Source organism: Acartia tonsa, chromosome 7 (genome assembly GCF_053477335.1).
Source record: "Acartia tonsa isolate MP-2025a chromosome 7, ASM5347733v1, whole genome shotgun sequence".
NCBI classification, from domain to species: Eukaryota; Metazoa; Arthropoda; class Copepoda; order Calanoida; family Acartiidae; genus Acartia; species Acartia tonsa.
Genome location: NC_137266.1, coordinates 7828101 through 7842527, shown reverse-complemented (window position 1 = coordinate 7842527; position 14427 = coordinate 7828101). Strand labels below are relative to the sequence as shown.

Genomic DNA, 14427 nt, shown 5'->3' with positions numbered 1-14427 from the left:
GTTTTCTTTGGATTGTCGCTTTTATTGATGTTATCATCCTTGTTATGATATAGTTAGAACGCATTAATATCTAATCTCAAATATGTGGGGAAACAAATTTGTTTTATTTTGGATCTAATTTGCAACTGAAATGAAAATTAGAGAGAGAGAGAGAGAGGGTGGGAGGGGGAGATGTGGCGTTGAAAAGTTATAAGATAACTAGAAAGAGAGAGTTAGAGAGGCGGGAAAGGGGATAAGTTAGACAAAATATAGATAGATATGATACAAAAGGATAACATATTTGTATGCAGCGCAGTTATAGAGTAGCTACACATATAATTAATAAAATGTATCTTTTAAATGGAAACATTACTTTTAAAGATAATACTAAAACAATGAACAAACAAATAGAAGGTTAGACAGACAGACATACGATCAGACAGACACACGGTTAGACAGACAGTCAGACAGTTAGTTAGACAGACAAACAATAAATAGTTTAAATCTTTGCTACTGAAGAAAGAGTGATGTAAGATTTATATTCTTAGTTTTTCCATCATATTAATCTTCATTTGTATATTCTCTCCTTCCCTATCTCTATTTTTCACTCTTTCTCTTTTTCTCTTCTATCTGTCAAGTTATCTTTTTCTTACTTCCTATATTTCTAAACAGTCTATCTATTTATACATCAATCTATTTCTGGTATAAAGTGAAATAACCCAACGAATTAGGCTGTTTATTAAACTAGTCTCCAAAGTTTTATAATAACGTTTTCTTATTCGTTGGATTAACCACTTCGGGGACTTGTGTATTCAAAGTTTTAACCATAAATTTTGATCTACAGAAGGGGTAATTTTGTGCACCATCAGTGGATATGTACTTCAATTTATCGGTTATTGTCTTATCCATTTAGATCCCTAGATATGACCCATACATGCACATTTCAATATGCCTAATTTGTGTATTCTTGACTATAAAAGCGCATTTGATGATTAAAATTTTAGGTTCCAAGACAAACGCAGGAGTCCCAAACGTCGGAGTGGACAAACACAAGAGTGTTAAAATATTAATTTAATTAAGTATTTCTATTTAGATTAGGTTAGGTTAAGATATTAGTGTACAAATAAGCTCCCTGCAGGGGTTAGGCACTTAAAAACCTTTAAGTTTGTCTAAAATAGGTTAGGTTAGGTTAAGTGTTAACTCCTGTGTTTGTCCAATCCTGCGTTTGTCCTAGGCCCACATTTCAGTTCCCAAACACTAACAATAAGACAAATGTTTGAAAAATGAAAAAAAAAATTGCTATAAAAATTAGTCAAACTTAGTTAAAGGTTGAATTTAATAAAACGATTATTAGTAATTTGATAGCATTTAGCATTTTACATACATGTAGGCTAGTCAAATTTGATCGCTATTTATTTGTTTGTTTTTACAAGAAATTACATTGTTTGTCTATTAAGATCTAGCTAACTACTTAGTACTGAATCAATTAAGTTCGACATTATAGAGCATCCAGCTCTACATGGGTCCTAATATAATTGTAGCCTATTTTCTGCCATCTCAACCCTCATCAAATATAAACTACAAAATACTAGGTGCTAATAAAACTTTAGAGAAAATCATAAAACAGTTTTAACTTAATATATTTGACTGTGTAGTTAATTTTTGAATGGGCAGGAAAGAAAATTGCTTTCTCAGCATGTAATTTGTCTTTACACAACTCAAATTTCAACACATTATTTCTTAGCTTTACGAGATTTTAACTTTTTTACTAGATTCTTAATACATTTACCTAGTTTTAAAAGCGTAACTTTTCTTTAGTTAGAGTCAGTAGGTCTGTAACTAATGGAAAGCTCTTTCCGCTAAAATAGATATGTTGGAATTGCTCTATCGATTTCTAAATTTGCATGATGATACTGTAGTAGTTGCATGATGATACTGTAGTAGGATTTTAAAAACGTTGCAGCTCTATAACTGTTTCCAGAAAAGTCTATTTAGAACGTGTTGATTTTTAACCTTTTTGACAACAAATTATTATGTAGTATAATTATCCTATTGATCATTTTTTATGAATATTTATTCCTAGTACAAAAAAGTACAATTTTATAAGCGAAGCATCTCTATAATCGAGTCCTAAAAATGTATGTGTGTCATAATACAGTATCCTGTATTTAAGTAGTTTTGCAATAAATTTACTTACACTTTTGTTTAGACTTCCACATTCTAAAAGTGTTAGTTTCAGAGCTTCGCTTTCACGGATGTTGGCATCCTTATTTTGACATATGGATATAACTTATTTTATAAAATTCTTTCTGGTGATGTCCATAGTGTTTCTTGTACCTTATGAATATAAGATACTTGAAAACAATAAAACGTTTGTAATATCCAAAAATGAACAGACGGACACATCATAAACATTAAAAACCCCGCTTTTGATAATATTTAAATCAAACAAAAACATAAAATATAAAAGTAACATAATAATTGTCTATCTATGTGTTGGTATCAAAGGATCTTCTTAACTGCTTGACCAAACTATAGGTTTATAACTATTTTAGGAGAAATCAACCCTTGAAAAAACCATCTACTGCTTCTTCTCTTTAAAACTAAAATTCAGAGGGTCGACTCTTCCCCGTTCCCCAAAACTCCACTAAGAGGCCTCTAAAGGCGTAGCCGCTACTAAAAATTTCAAGCAAAAACTCTTGTTCTTAAAGAAAAAAGAGAGAAAATGAAAAACAGTAAAAAGCGTATCAATAAAATTTCCTATAAATTTCCATATTTTGTCCATAAAATTGAACACGAGTTATCCATCAACAAGATTGGATAGAATATATTCAACAAAATCCTGTAATTTGATTTAGACCCCTTGGACTTTAACCCCCCCCCCCTTAACCACCTTCCTCTCACATATCCTATAATTTAATGTTACAAGTTTTTTCTGTCTGTAGCTAAAGATGTCTGCACATGGTAGCCCGAATTGGTTATACTTTTCAGGGAAGCCCAACAATTGCCTTGTGGTGGTTTTAGTCTATTCTCTTTAGGGTCAAAAGCAACTAGTTATTTACTAAGTATATTTGCGATAACTTTTATTTAACTTTTATTTTATAACTTTATTAACCTGTACAAAACGGCCTGCTTAATTGCTTCAAGATCCATGTCAGATCCATATAGGAAATAAATGTCTATAAACGAGCTCAAGTTTTCCAAGGACTATTCGTTGAAAACTCATAGTGCTCCAATAATCTATAATAAACTCTCATTGCCCAGAACGATAAGACCCATTATTTTACTTTATTAAAAACAAATTCATTTTTTTCATTTCATGTTGCTATTTACATTATAATGAAGTATTTAATTTCTAATCATAAAAAAGAAAATTTAAATTTATGATATAATAAATTTAAGAAAACTCTGTTTTAAAAGAATTCGATTGTGGCGACACTTTGTGTGTTCAAATATTGAACTAAAATTGTAATCATATCATAAACCCTTTGGTGATGTTAATGTAAAGAAAAAAATATAATTTAAAAGATCTTTTTAAGATCATTTAAATTATTAAATATTTACTTCCGTTTAAATAGTAATGCCGGGTGAGGAAAATAGATTTATTGAGAAATATATATGCATATAAAAAACTAGCCAATAGGGAGATAGTTATATCGAGCCAACTCTAGTTATAACTATATAGGTAAAAAGTAAATTAAATTTGGGTAAGCCCCTCCCCCCCTACGGAATTTGGGAAAGAAAAATCAAATTTTAAAAATGTGTGGGGGGTATATTGGTCTATTCTCCCAATAAGAGATCATACTAACTATCCCATGATAGAAAACTAGAGAAGAGAACAATAGAACCTTCTTGCTGTATGCTTCATTAATTTCCATCATTTTAATTTATATTCACACGAATATAAGCGTTGCAACTCTATTATTAATGTTCACAGATATAATAATAATAAGAACTATCTTAGACAAGAAGAGATGGGAAATTGGATTGTAATATTTCTGGTACCATTGGCTTAAATAATTATGAGTACTTTAATTAAATTTTAATTGGTTGGTACAATTTTTTATATTTTTAAGTAGTATACAGATAAATCTTTAAGCTTTTTACTTTCTTTATGTGTGTTAGTTTTGAATAAAATTGTACCTGTTTTTCACTCATTTAAGAACGTGTGGGTGTATGTAAAGAATCTTTTTTAATTGAAGTTTAATTAGTTTCTAGAAAACAAGTTTAGGTAGGTATTCATTAAATACATGTTTAAATTAAAGAAATATAAATATTTAGATAAAAAGACGTTTAACAGAAATATAGTCAAGTTTAGAAACAATTAAAATTTGATATAAGTATCCAAAGATTTTCAGTCGACGAATTAGTTACACTTTGGGGACTAGTGCAATTCACAGTCAAATGTCCCCTCACTCCATGTAAAAATAAATAATAAATAAAAGTTATCATTTCAATGACTAAACAATGGATTATACAAAGAAGAACTATGTCTATCTTACAGTCTGTGTCTCTTGATGAAACTATTAATTTAACTGATCGCTGACTTCTTTTCAGGGAAAATGGTTATTCGATTTAGGCTATTTACTTAGGGGCTCGGACATTCCCCCTTTGTTGAAAATTGCCCCAAGATGCCTATGGCGAAGCCAATAGACTTTTATAGCATAAAACTAAATAATTTGTGTCTCATTGATTTGATATGGACAAAATAAGAATAATTGTAGAGATCTTAAGGAAAAAGCCAATGGCCGATAAATTGATCTACATCCTTAATGACGATACACAAAATTACCCCTTCGGTAGATTACAATTAGTGATTGAAACGTTTGGACACTCAACTAAATAAACTAATCAAAATTCACTAAAGTCCCCAAGGTTATTAGGCCAACGACTAAGAAAATGATATTATAATACTTTGGGGACTAGTGAAATAAACAGCCCAATGTCCCCTCCCTCCCTGTGTTAAATGAAGTATCTTTTGGTGAGTCATATATCTTGTGATGTAAGTATGACAACTAATTTGTTCCACATATCACATGAATATTAATTTATACTTTGATGAGTTTTCAGTGACAATATGATAATTCTTAGAATTGGAAAATACTAAATATTTTAGAAATATCCTATTATATATGAGATGGTTCTAGGCTATTTTTCTTCAATATCCCTTTAAATATAGAGCCACTAAATGCTAGGGGCGCAGCTGCTAGTCCTATTATATAAAGTAGTAAGCGTTTTTTGTCTGTCACGAAGACTCGCTAACCGCTGAACCGATATTGTTCTCCTTTACAGTGAAGCTTCTTATAGGTCCTGGGAAGGTTTATAACTATTTTTTGGGAGGGTGTCTTCACAACCCTCCCCCACCAAAAAAATATTTTTTTTTACGTTTTTGAAACTCAAATTTAAAATGTGATGAGGTCGACTTTCCCCCTCTTACCTTAAGTGACCCTAGAGGCTTCTAGTGACGTAGCCGCTAGTTTAGTATAAAGTATAGAAATTTGTAAACAAAAAAACATACCCAGTGATGAAAAACAAAATACCCTATTTTATATATAAAATTTTGGTTGAAAAGTTTGAATACTTCTAGAAAATAAACAAACCAATCAAAATTTAATTAAATTACCAAAAGCTTTAACATACCAATAAGTATAAAACATGAGTAATTACAGTCCAATTTTTATAGCCCGCTGCCCTAAGATTTTTGGGGTGCAGAATAATAATAACACAAGATCAATATTTATGAAAAGCCTAACAAACAACTTATGACAAACCACCCTAACTAATACACATCTTGTAATTGTTCCATCAAACAAGAATGAAAACATTTATTAGTAGGGAAGCTTCAGATATGGTTACAATAAACTTCAAAAAAGAAGCTTACACAATTCTTGGTGCTTTCACGAAAACTTCATTTTTAACCACCGACCTCACCCTACCTCCTATTTTTTCAAAAGATTTTTCTAACTATGTGTTACCTTTCTAAGCCTTACTTAACCTAACCTAACATTAAAAAAAACGTCTTAGAAGAATAATTTGTAGTAAAAACGAGGGGATGTTTTAAATGTGTAATGTTTTATCTGTTATGATATTATACATTTTCTAAAATGTTGTTCGAAATACGTTTGTAACCAATTTAATGTATGGACTTCTAGAACTTGTAGAGTAGCTCAGCTCATAATAAGCAATCATAAATTCCCTTTCCCTATCAACTATGAATATTGTTTTACAGCTCCCCTATGAACAATATAAATATAATTTCAACGTCCAAAAAAGCGAAGCTCATTAAAATTAGAAAATGAAACAGCAAAATTTTAATAAGAGTGCTTTTCGTATTGATTAAAAAATATGAAAGTTTGAACAAAAACAATCGATAACACATTTGATAAAATTGTTTTTAAGCAGAAAGATTATTTTACTCGATTTTTAGGATGTAGTGGTACTTATCATACTTAATCGTACCAAAACTCACCATTATAAGTACACCTTTATAACATAAAATATTTAAATGGACGTAATAATTATCACAATGATTAAAGAGTTTTACAACTCTCCTATTATATATAGGTTGTTTTGTCTAAAGCGTAAGATCTCAATGTCCACTGAATTGATTGTTTTTTCTTCTTTATATTTTAGGTAAGCTGTAAATAGGTCCCTTATTGGTTTCAGGCTATTTTGTTTTTAGATTTAAGTCTTGGAATGGTTTTAAGCTAACAATAATCAAAAGCATTTTGACTATATCTAAAATAGGTAGAAATCTAACATTTACAATTCAGCTGACCGTTACAGTCGTACCATCTTAAGAACGGACAAACCCCATGAATGGGTGCCTCGCTATTTACAATACAACATTATTCCCTGAAAGATCATTATCATATCAACATATTTATATGGGGAGTCATAAATACAAGGAAAATCATATCAATGAGTATCGTAGCAATAGGAACCTATTATTGAATGATAATACCCTGAAAAATAAACGGATAAAGTGAATCATATAGCAGATGTTTAGTTGCCATTTAAAAGATGGAAAGAAAAAGAGTAACATTATAAAATAGAAAATGAGGAAGCAATGTATTAATTTCTATTTTGTAGCTTGGCCAACAGACTGACGGACGAAGTAAAATGTCTACTGGATAATCTTGGATGCAAGGGGTCAGATCATAAAAATCAGCCGTCTATCGAAAATAGCAGTCAGAATATAAATATCCCTATAAACCATTATAGATATATAAGCTGTCAAACATGCAAAGATGTTTAAGGAGAATATAAGAACAATAAAGTTCATTACAAACCAACGTTTTAATTACAAATATAGAGCTGCTACGCTATATATGTTATTGATGTTAAAGAAATGGAAGACACTTTGTTCTTTATTCTTCAACTATAAAGAAGCATAACTCATACACACACACACATACACACCCCAATCACACAGAGCATAAGTTAAAACAATTTCTCCCGCATTTTTCTGTGCAATTCTCCGTTGATTTTCTTCCGTCAATTTTGGGGAATTTTCTCTGAGAAAGAGAGAGGTTGAGAGAGAGAGGAGAAATTAAAGAGAAAAAGTTGTGTAGGGGGGGGGGGAGGGGGAGGGAGAACAAGAATTGGAAAGTTGGGATTTGGAAGTATTTAAGACCATATTTTAGGAATATAAAAGAATTGATACACATAGAGAAAGAGAAAAGAGGAAAATGAGAAAGAGAGGCAGAGAGAGAGAGAGAGTGCGAGGGAGAGAGAGTGTGCAAGAGAAAGAGAGATAAGGAGAGAGAGAGAGAGAGAGAAATAGAGATAAATTTAGTTAGTCGGAAAATGAGCCTTTGTCGAGAAGGATCATACATAATGTGAATAACAAAACTTAATTTTAAGAAAAATTAATCATACAATGCAATTAAAACTATAAGTGAAAATTAATAATAATATATTTCATATTATAATTATAAAAATAGTGAATAAAAAATGAATGTATATGTGTTATTAGTGAGTTTTGTGCTAATACAACAATCACATACTATGTGTCCAAGGTGAGTTGATTAAAATAGCTACAAACCTGCCAAAGACCAACAGAAAGTTTACCTTAAATAAAATATTTATGTAGTAAGGGACGGGTTTTATTTCTGTAGCTTAAGATTTTGATAACTACTCAACTGATTTGGTTCACCACTGCAGGGTTAAATAGGTTCTGGGATGGTTTTGTTTATTTTTGAATTTTAGTATTTCAATCGTTTAGGGCAATTTTCTTTTCTTCTTATCCCCTTTTATTAGAGAGCCATTTGATGCTAATTCGCAACTGCTAGTTTATATATAAATAGCTCGCCATGTTGAGGACCTATATAAAGCATCTTGAAAAAGAATACTCAATCAGCTGAATTAAAAGCGAGATCTTAACTCAACAAACATCCTTACTGTTATTGGATTATGTAAAACTAGCGGCTTCGCATTGCCATAAGGGGTATAATTATATCTTTTATTACCTGGAGATGCCCCCACTCCACCACTATTTTAAATCATTTTAAAAAAATAGTTGGGGGATTTTTTGTTTTTTGGGGGGTTGGGGGTGTCCCACCCCCCAAGAAACCACCACAGGACCAGTAGGTATATTCTCTAAAGAGTAGAATCCGATCGGTTCAGTGGTTACCGAGATCTTAAGGGATAGACGGACAGACAGATGGACAGACAAACAAACAAACAGACATCGTTCTACTTTGTATTATAGAAGATAACTTCTTAGTGACACTACTAAGATTTAAATGTAAGTTTATCTTAAACAATTATAAACTGCAATTTAAGATTGAAATTTATTGTAAAGAATCTTTTTACTAATAAGCATCCAGTATATAATTTACTTCTTGTCTTATTTATAACTACATATCATTTGTTAAAATGTTATTGTGTTGTTAGTAAAGTCTATCGAAAATCGAAGTAAATAATGTACATATCTAATTTAAAATAAGTTTTGAAAAGTAATAAAAAAAAATATTTCTTTCAATAACTTCTTTATTAGAAGTAGCAAATGATAATTACTTTTCATATAAGTATGTTTTCTATTTATACAAAAATCATTTCAAACATAATTGACTTTTATTGTAATTATAATTTCACAAGCGATAATTTTCGTGTTTAATGACAGACAAAATTGATTTTTATATTGAATAAAAGAATGACTTTGATTTCTTTGAACGCTAAAAAAGTTAAGTTCATTTATGTATTTTAAATACTAAAATGTATATATTATACTATTGGTCATAAAAAGTGCATCAATGATTGAAATTTCTTTATTTCTATAGATTTATTACCACTGACGGTACATTAGACACAATAATCCGTCTAACTTGAAAAGAAAAAGAATACGAAGATTTTTGTTTATATACAGTAACATATGATTCATCAACAATACAAGCGGCGAAAATTTGATTAAATATTTTAAATTTTGAACTGGTTATGTGGACGGATTACTCTGTGTTTCTATTATTCTTAAAATGATAGAAAATCTATACTTTTTATATTTATTTTTGATTCAATAATTTAATACAAAAATGGTTTTCCTTTTCAATCAAATACCTATAAACAAATGCTACAATAAGGTCAAACTGTATTAAATTGTATGTTTTAAGCAGAATTTATAAAAGTGTGAAAAAGGTACATCATGATTAATCTAATTCAATTTATTTTTGATTGTAATTAGAAAGCTTTATTTGGGTAAAGTAAGCTGGTTCAATACTTACCGACCGACCGACCCTAATTATAAAAAAGAATCGTATTTAACAAGGATGACAACATCTATAAAAGTAAGGCTAATAAAATTAGCTATTTAAAATATATTATAGCTGATGCCCTTTCTAAATGCACGTATTATATTTTTAAATTTATTTAGAGGTTCAATTCAATAGAACGATTATAGTATCCTTAAACTAAAATTACACCCTAAAAATAGAAAAAGTATGTTTTTAGTATTTCTCCTTCCTGAATAAAATACATTTGTTTCAGTTTTAAATCTTTGTACAGAAAATGTTTGTGTAAGGAAGAAGCTGAAAAATTCAGGAAGGGAGAGGATATTGGGCTGTTTATCACACTAGTTCCCATAGTTTGCTTTACAACTTTGGGGACTTTGGATCACTAGGATGAGCGTCCAAGCGTTACAACTACTGATTGTAATCTATAGAGGGAATAATTTTGTGTATTATCATTGGCTACGTGCATCAATTTGTCTTTTTCCTTTAGATTCCTGGAAAAATGTGACTTTTGGCAATCTCTATGTGTAAATGAAAAAGAATTAAGTCATTGCTTTTTACTTTTCCGCCCTTTGCACTCCTTTAATCTTCGTCCCAACAACCCCTTCCCCACCCCAATCCACACCCCTCTCTTTTTTTGCTTTTGTAAAAGTGCATTTGTCGTGTACATTGCACTCGCAAGTATATCTAAGCTTTTAACGGCTTGGGAAATTGGGAATAACATTTTGGCAAAAGTTTTGTATCAATTCGGTTTCATGAAATAAGATATTAATTTTGTTGAAATTTAAGGGCTGCCAAATGCCAAGTGGCTGTATGTACAGTAAGCATATCTTAATAATGCCTTAATTTATCAGACTTTAGACATATATTATGATAGTAAATCGTACCTATTTGTTACAGGAATCAACATGCAATGTTTGAAATCGTCAATTTCTACATGTGTAAAATAACGTCAATGGCCAGTCGTAACAGATGTACGGGCTTTTCTTCGTATTTTCAACTTGATCTTGATCAAGTTTCTTTTTAACTTTGTGTATTGCTTGCTTGGTAGCGCGTATATAGTATACAACATAGTGCATTAGAAATGTATACTCATTTAAACAAACAAGGATGAATAAATATGTTCTTTAGTTACAGACCAATAACCAGGGCTCGGCAGCCGCTGGTTCAGTCGCGTTTAATACTCAGTGAAATCATCATATCATAGCTTTAAAATTCATTTGGATGTCTATTGTCTAAACTTTTTCATAAACAGACATTCCAATTTTTGAGAATTTTATTCAAGCGGCTGCCGAGCCCTACCATTAACTGATTAATTATATTTTAAGTGACTAAGAAAAGGAAATTTTATCAGGCATATATCTAAATCAATCTATACTTTTGGCGTTGTACTTTGACTTCATATTTTATCAAAAACAAGTTGTCTTAAGATCTTAAGCTAATATTATAGGATGGAAATAATCAAACAAAGATACAGTAATTTTATAAAGTAATTATCGGAAAAGATCGTACATACCTTGTTTTAAAGTAGTTTCGCTACTAAAAAATGAACTTACAATTCGTTCCAAATAAACATTTTAAAAGTTTAGGTTGAAAATTTCCTTTTAGAGGAATATATTTCATTTGTGTTGAAAATTTTAAAAATTTAAAAACAATTTAATACTTTTTGTTATTGAACATTGACAAACTTAATTTTGGTACTTTCCCACAAAGTACCAAAGTCCCAAACCCCCACACTTTCGTTTTAAAATAAATTGAAAATAAGTGGAGGATATAGTTGTTTTACGATGGCTAACACCTGCGGGAGGATCTAACCCTGATGTGCATAGGGGGTTATTCAGTACTCAATCTATAATACAAAGTAGAACGATGTCTGTTTGTTTGTTTGTTTGTCTGTCTGTCTGTTTGTAGCGAAGAATCTCGCTAACCGCTGAACCGATCGGGTTCTCCTTTACAGGGTAGCTTCTCATAGGTCCCAGGAAGGTTTATAACTATTTTCTTGGGGGGGAGGGACACCCCCAACCCCCCCAAAAAATGAAAAATACCCCCCCCCCCCAAGAATTTTTTATTTATTTTTCTTTTTAATCTAAAATACGAAAAATTGGTTTGATTAAACCTCTTGGGGCAAAGCCCCTAGAGGCTAGGGGCGAAGCCGCTAGTATAACATAATATAACCTGTCCTAAAGTGATAAACAAACAATAAAAAGAACTACAAATGGGACAAAAGCAGAAGTCCCAAACGTCGAAATGGATAAACGCAGGAGTATCAAAATATTTATTTAATTATGTATTTCTATATGTACATATTAGGTTAGGTTAAGATATACATGTACAAATAAGCCCCCCGCAGGGTTTAGGCATTTTAAAAACCTATAAGATGGTTTAAAATAGGTTAGGTTAGGTTTAGTGTCCACTCTATCGTTTGTTCACTCCTGTTAGGACTCCTGCGTTTGACTTATTACATACAAATTGACATACTGACTTTCTAGTATTGAATATAGAGGCCTTTCCCTTTTAAATTGTAACTAACCGTCACAGGAATCATCATGCTAAGATTTTAAAGAATAGGATAATTCTAATATTAACACTGAAAGATAAAGGAAGGACCGCCCCTAATTATAGAAAAGCTTCCCTATGAAAAATAATATTTTGTTATTGAATATAATTGAAATATCAAATATACAAATTTTTTTGGTATTGAGAAATAAAAACACAATATTTATATTGGATCAATATTGACGTTAGTCTATACGTATGAATTATTAATTTTTGAATATTTTTAAAATGTACTTCTTGTTAAATATTGATTATTTTATCTGAGAGAAATAAGCGAATTCGCCTCTAGCATCTATCCTATTATATAAAGTACTAGCGGCTTTGCCCCTAGCCTCTATGGGCTTCGCCCTGTGAGGTAAGGGGAAGTCAACCCTCCTATACAGAATTTTTCTTAGGGCTATAGATATTATCAAAAAAGTTATTCTTTGTCAAATTACTCTGTGCGGCGGACGTAAATAGAACACACAAAAAATAGGTGTCCCATAGAGAAGTGGTTAGCGCACTACACTGTGGTTGGGAAAATCCGAGTTCAAGTCCTCTCATAGATATTGCACTTGGATGGCAAATGCTGTTGCAATTTTTCAGAATATAATCACGCAACCTTCCCTGAGATGCCCTTAGGTTGTAATGAGGGAGATTTGTAGGAAGTTAGGATCCTACCTATCAAGCAACTGTAATCGTGCTTTCCCTCGTCCATGCTCCTCATTCATATGAGAGTGCCATTAATTAGGGTGGCTTAATATGGAACACCTGCCAAAACTCTAGGCCAGGGTGATGTAATAATTAAGTAGCTTCCACGAGAATTGCGGGTCAGCTTGTAAAGTAGCATAGAATACACTCAGCTGTGCGCGAAGCTTACCAATCTAGGATTGGCCAAAGGATTCTCACTTCCAATCTCCTCGTGCATCTGAATCCTAACTCAAGAGAATCAAGGCAACATACATACACACTTACAGACGGACAGACTTTGTATTATAGATAGTAAGGCTTTTTTGTCTGCGCCCCCCATACGGTTTTTTCTATCTCATTTTCTGTGTGTGAAAGATAAAGAGCCCAAACTGCGTGACTTTTTAAGTATGGGTATAGCACATAACTGAGAGTTAGAATTTTTTGAATATCTCCATCCTGGCGGGCACAGGATGCCAGTAAACCTGGCAGGGTGATCCAGGTAAAGAGCAAAAATATTTTTTTTGACTTAAACAAAGCATTTTATCTTACTAAAATACTAAATTATCCTCTAGTAGTAAATCCTTATATGAAATACAGGTGTTCAAGTCCATTTCAGGTTCCAGGTATGATCCTGCAGGTCCTGATACTCCAGGTCTCCATAAATCTTTAAAAGGCTGTTTATTGCATTAGTCCCCAAAGTTTTATAATCACATTTTTTTTATTCGTTGGCTTAACAACTTCGGAGACTTTTAATGAATTTTGATAAGTTGGTTTTTTAAGCTGAGTGTCCAAATGTTTCAACCACTAATTGTAATTGTAAAAGAAGGGATAATTTTGTGTATTAACAATGGAGATGTACATCAATTTATCGGCAATTGTCTTATCCCTTTAGATCCCTGTTTAATACAGGTCTATTAAAAAGGTGTGTAGTTAGCTGATACTGACTAATGGAAATTATTGGAGAATTCTACCTTTATTTGGTATCCGTCTCAAACTTCTACACATCCAATATCCCTTTTCAGTAACACTCTTTCTTTCTTTCCTATTTTTGGAAGGTCAAAGGCAAAACTTTTTTGTAACAAGAGTCAATCTTAATTTGATTGTATCATTGTTAAAACTTGCATCATTTTTAATACTTACAGCTGCGCAACTAGCCTATAGCCTCTGATTGTTAAAATAGAAATGTTGAAAAAATGTATTCGTTGTAGATAAAGCTGTTCTAAAAATGTCTACTGAATTTGATTATCACTAGCGATATCTTATCTTTTAATGGTAGAATATTTTTTAATTGATTCAATATAATAGCCAAGAACCTGCCAAGAACTGACACTATTTCTTTTTCTTTCGTTTTTTTTTTTTTTTTGGGGGGGGGGGGTTAATCACCTTTTTACCTTTGTGTTGGGGTCGAATTTGCAAAAAGAATTTGGCCCCACTTCTATCCCTCTTACTCACTATTCCGATGATTACTTCAAATTTCGGATATCATACTTCGTTA

The 14427-nt window shown here is 31.5% G+C and overlaps 2 protein-coding genes across 6 annotated transcripts in view; one reads left to right on the top strand and one right to left on the bottom strand.

Moving 5' to 3' along the window:
* The window catches only part of LOC145324766 (caspase-3-like), a 233698-nt gene that overhangs the window by 159049 nt on the left and 60222 nt on the right, over nt 1–14427 (bottom strand). The window lies entirely within an intron of this gene.
* The window catches only part of LOC145324131 (uncharacterized), a 42134-nt gene continuing 35486 nt past the window's right edge, over nt 7780–14427 (top strand). Inside the window, exon 1 of the mRNA XM_080166754.1 lies at nt 7780–8000. Coding sequence (XP_080022880.1) covers nt 7936–8000 — 65 coding nt within the window. The 5' untranslated portion in view covers nt 7780–7935. The remainder of the gene's footprint in view (nt 8001–14427) is intronic.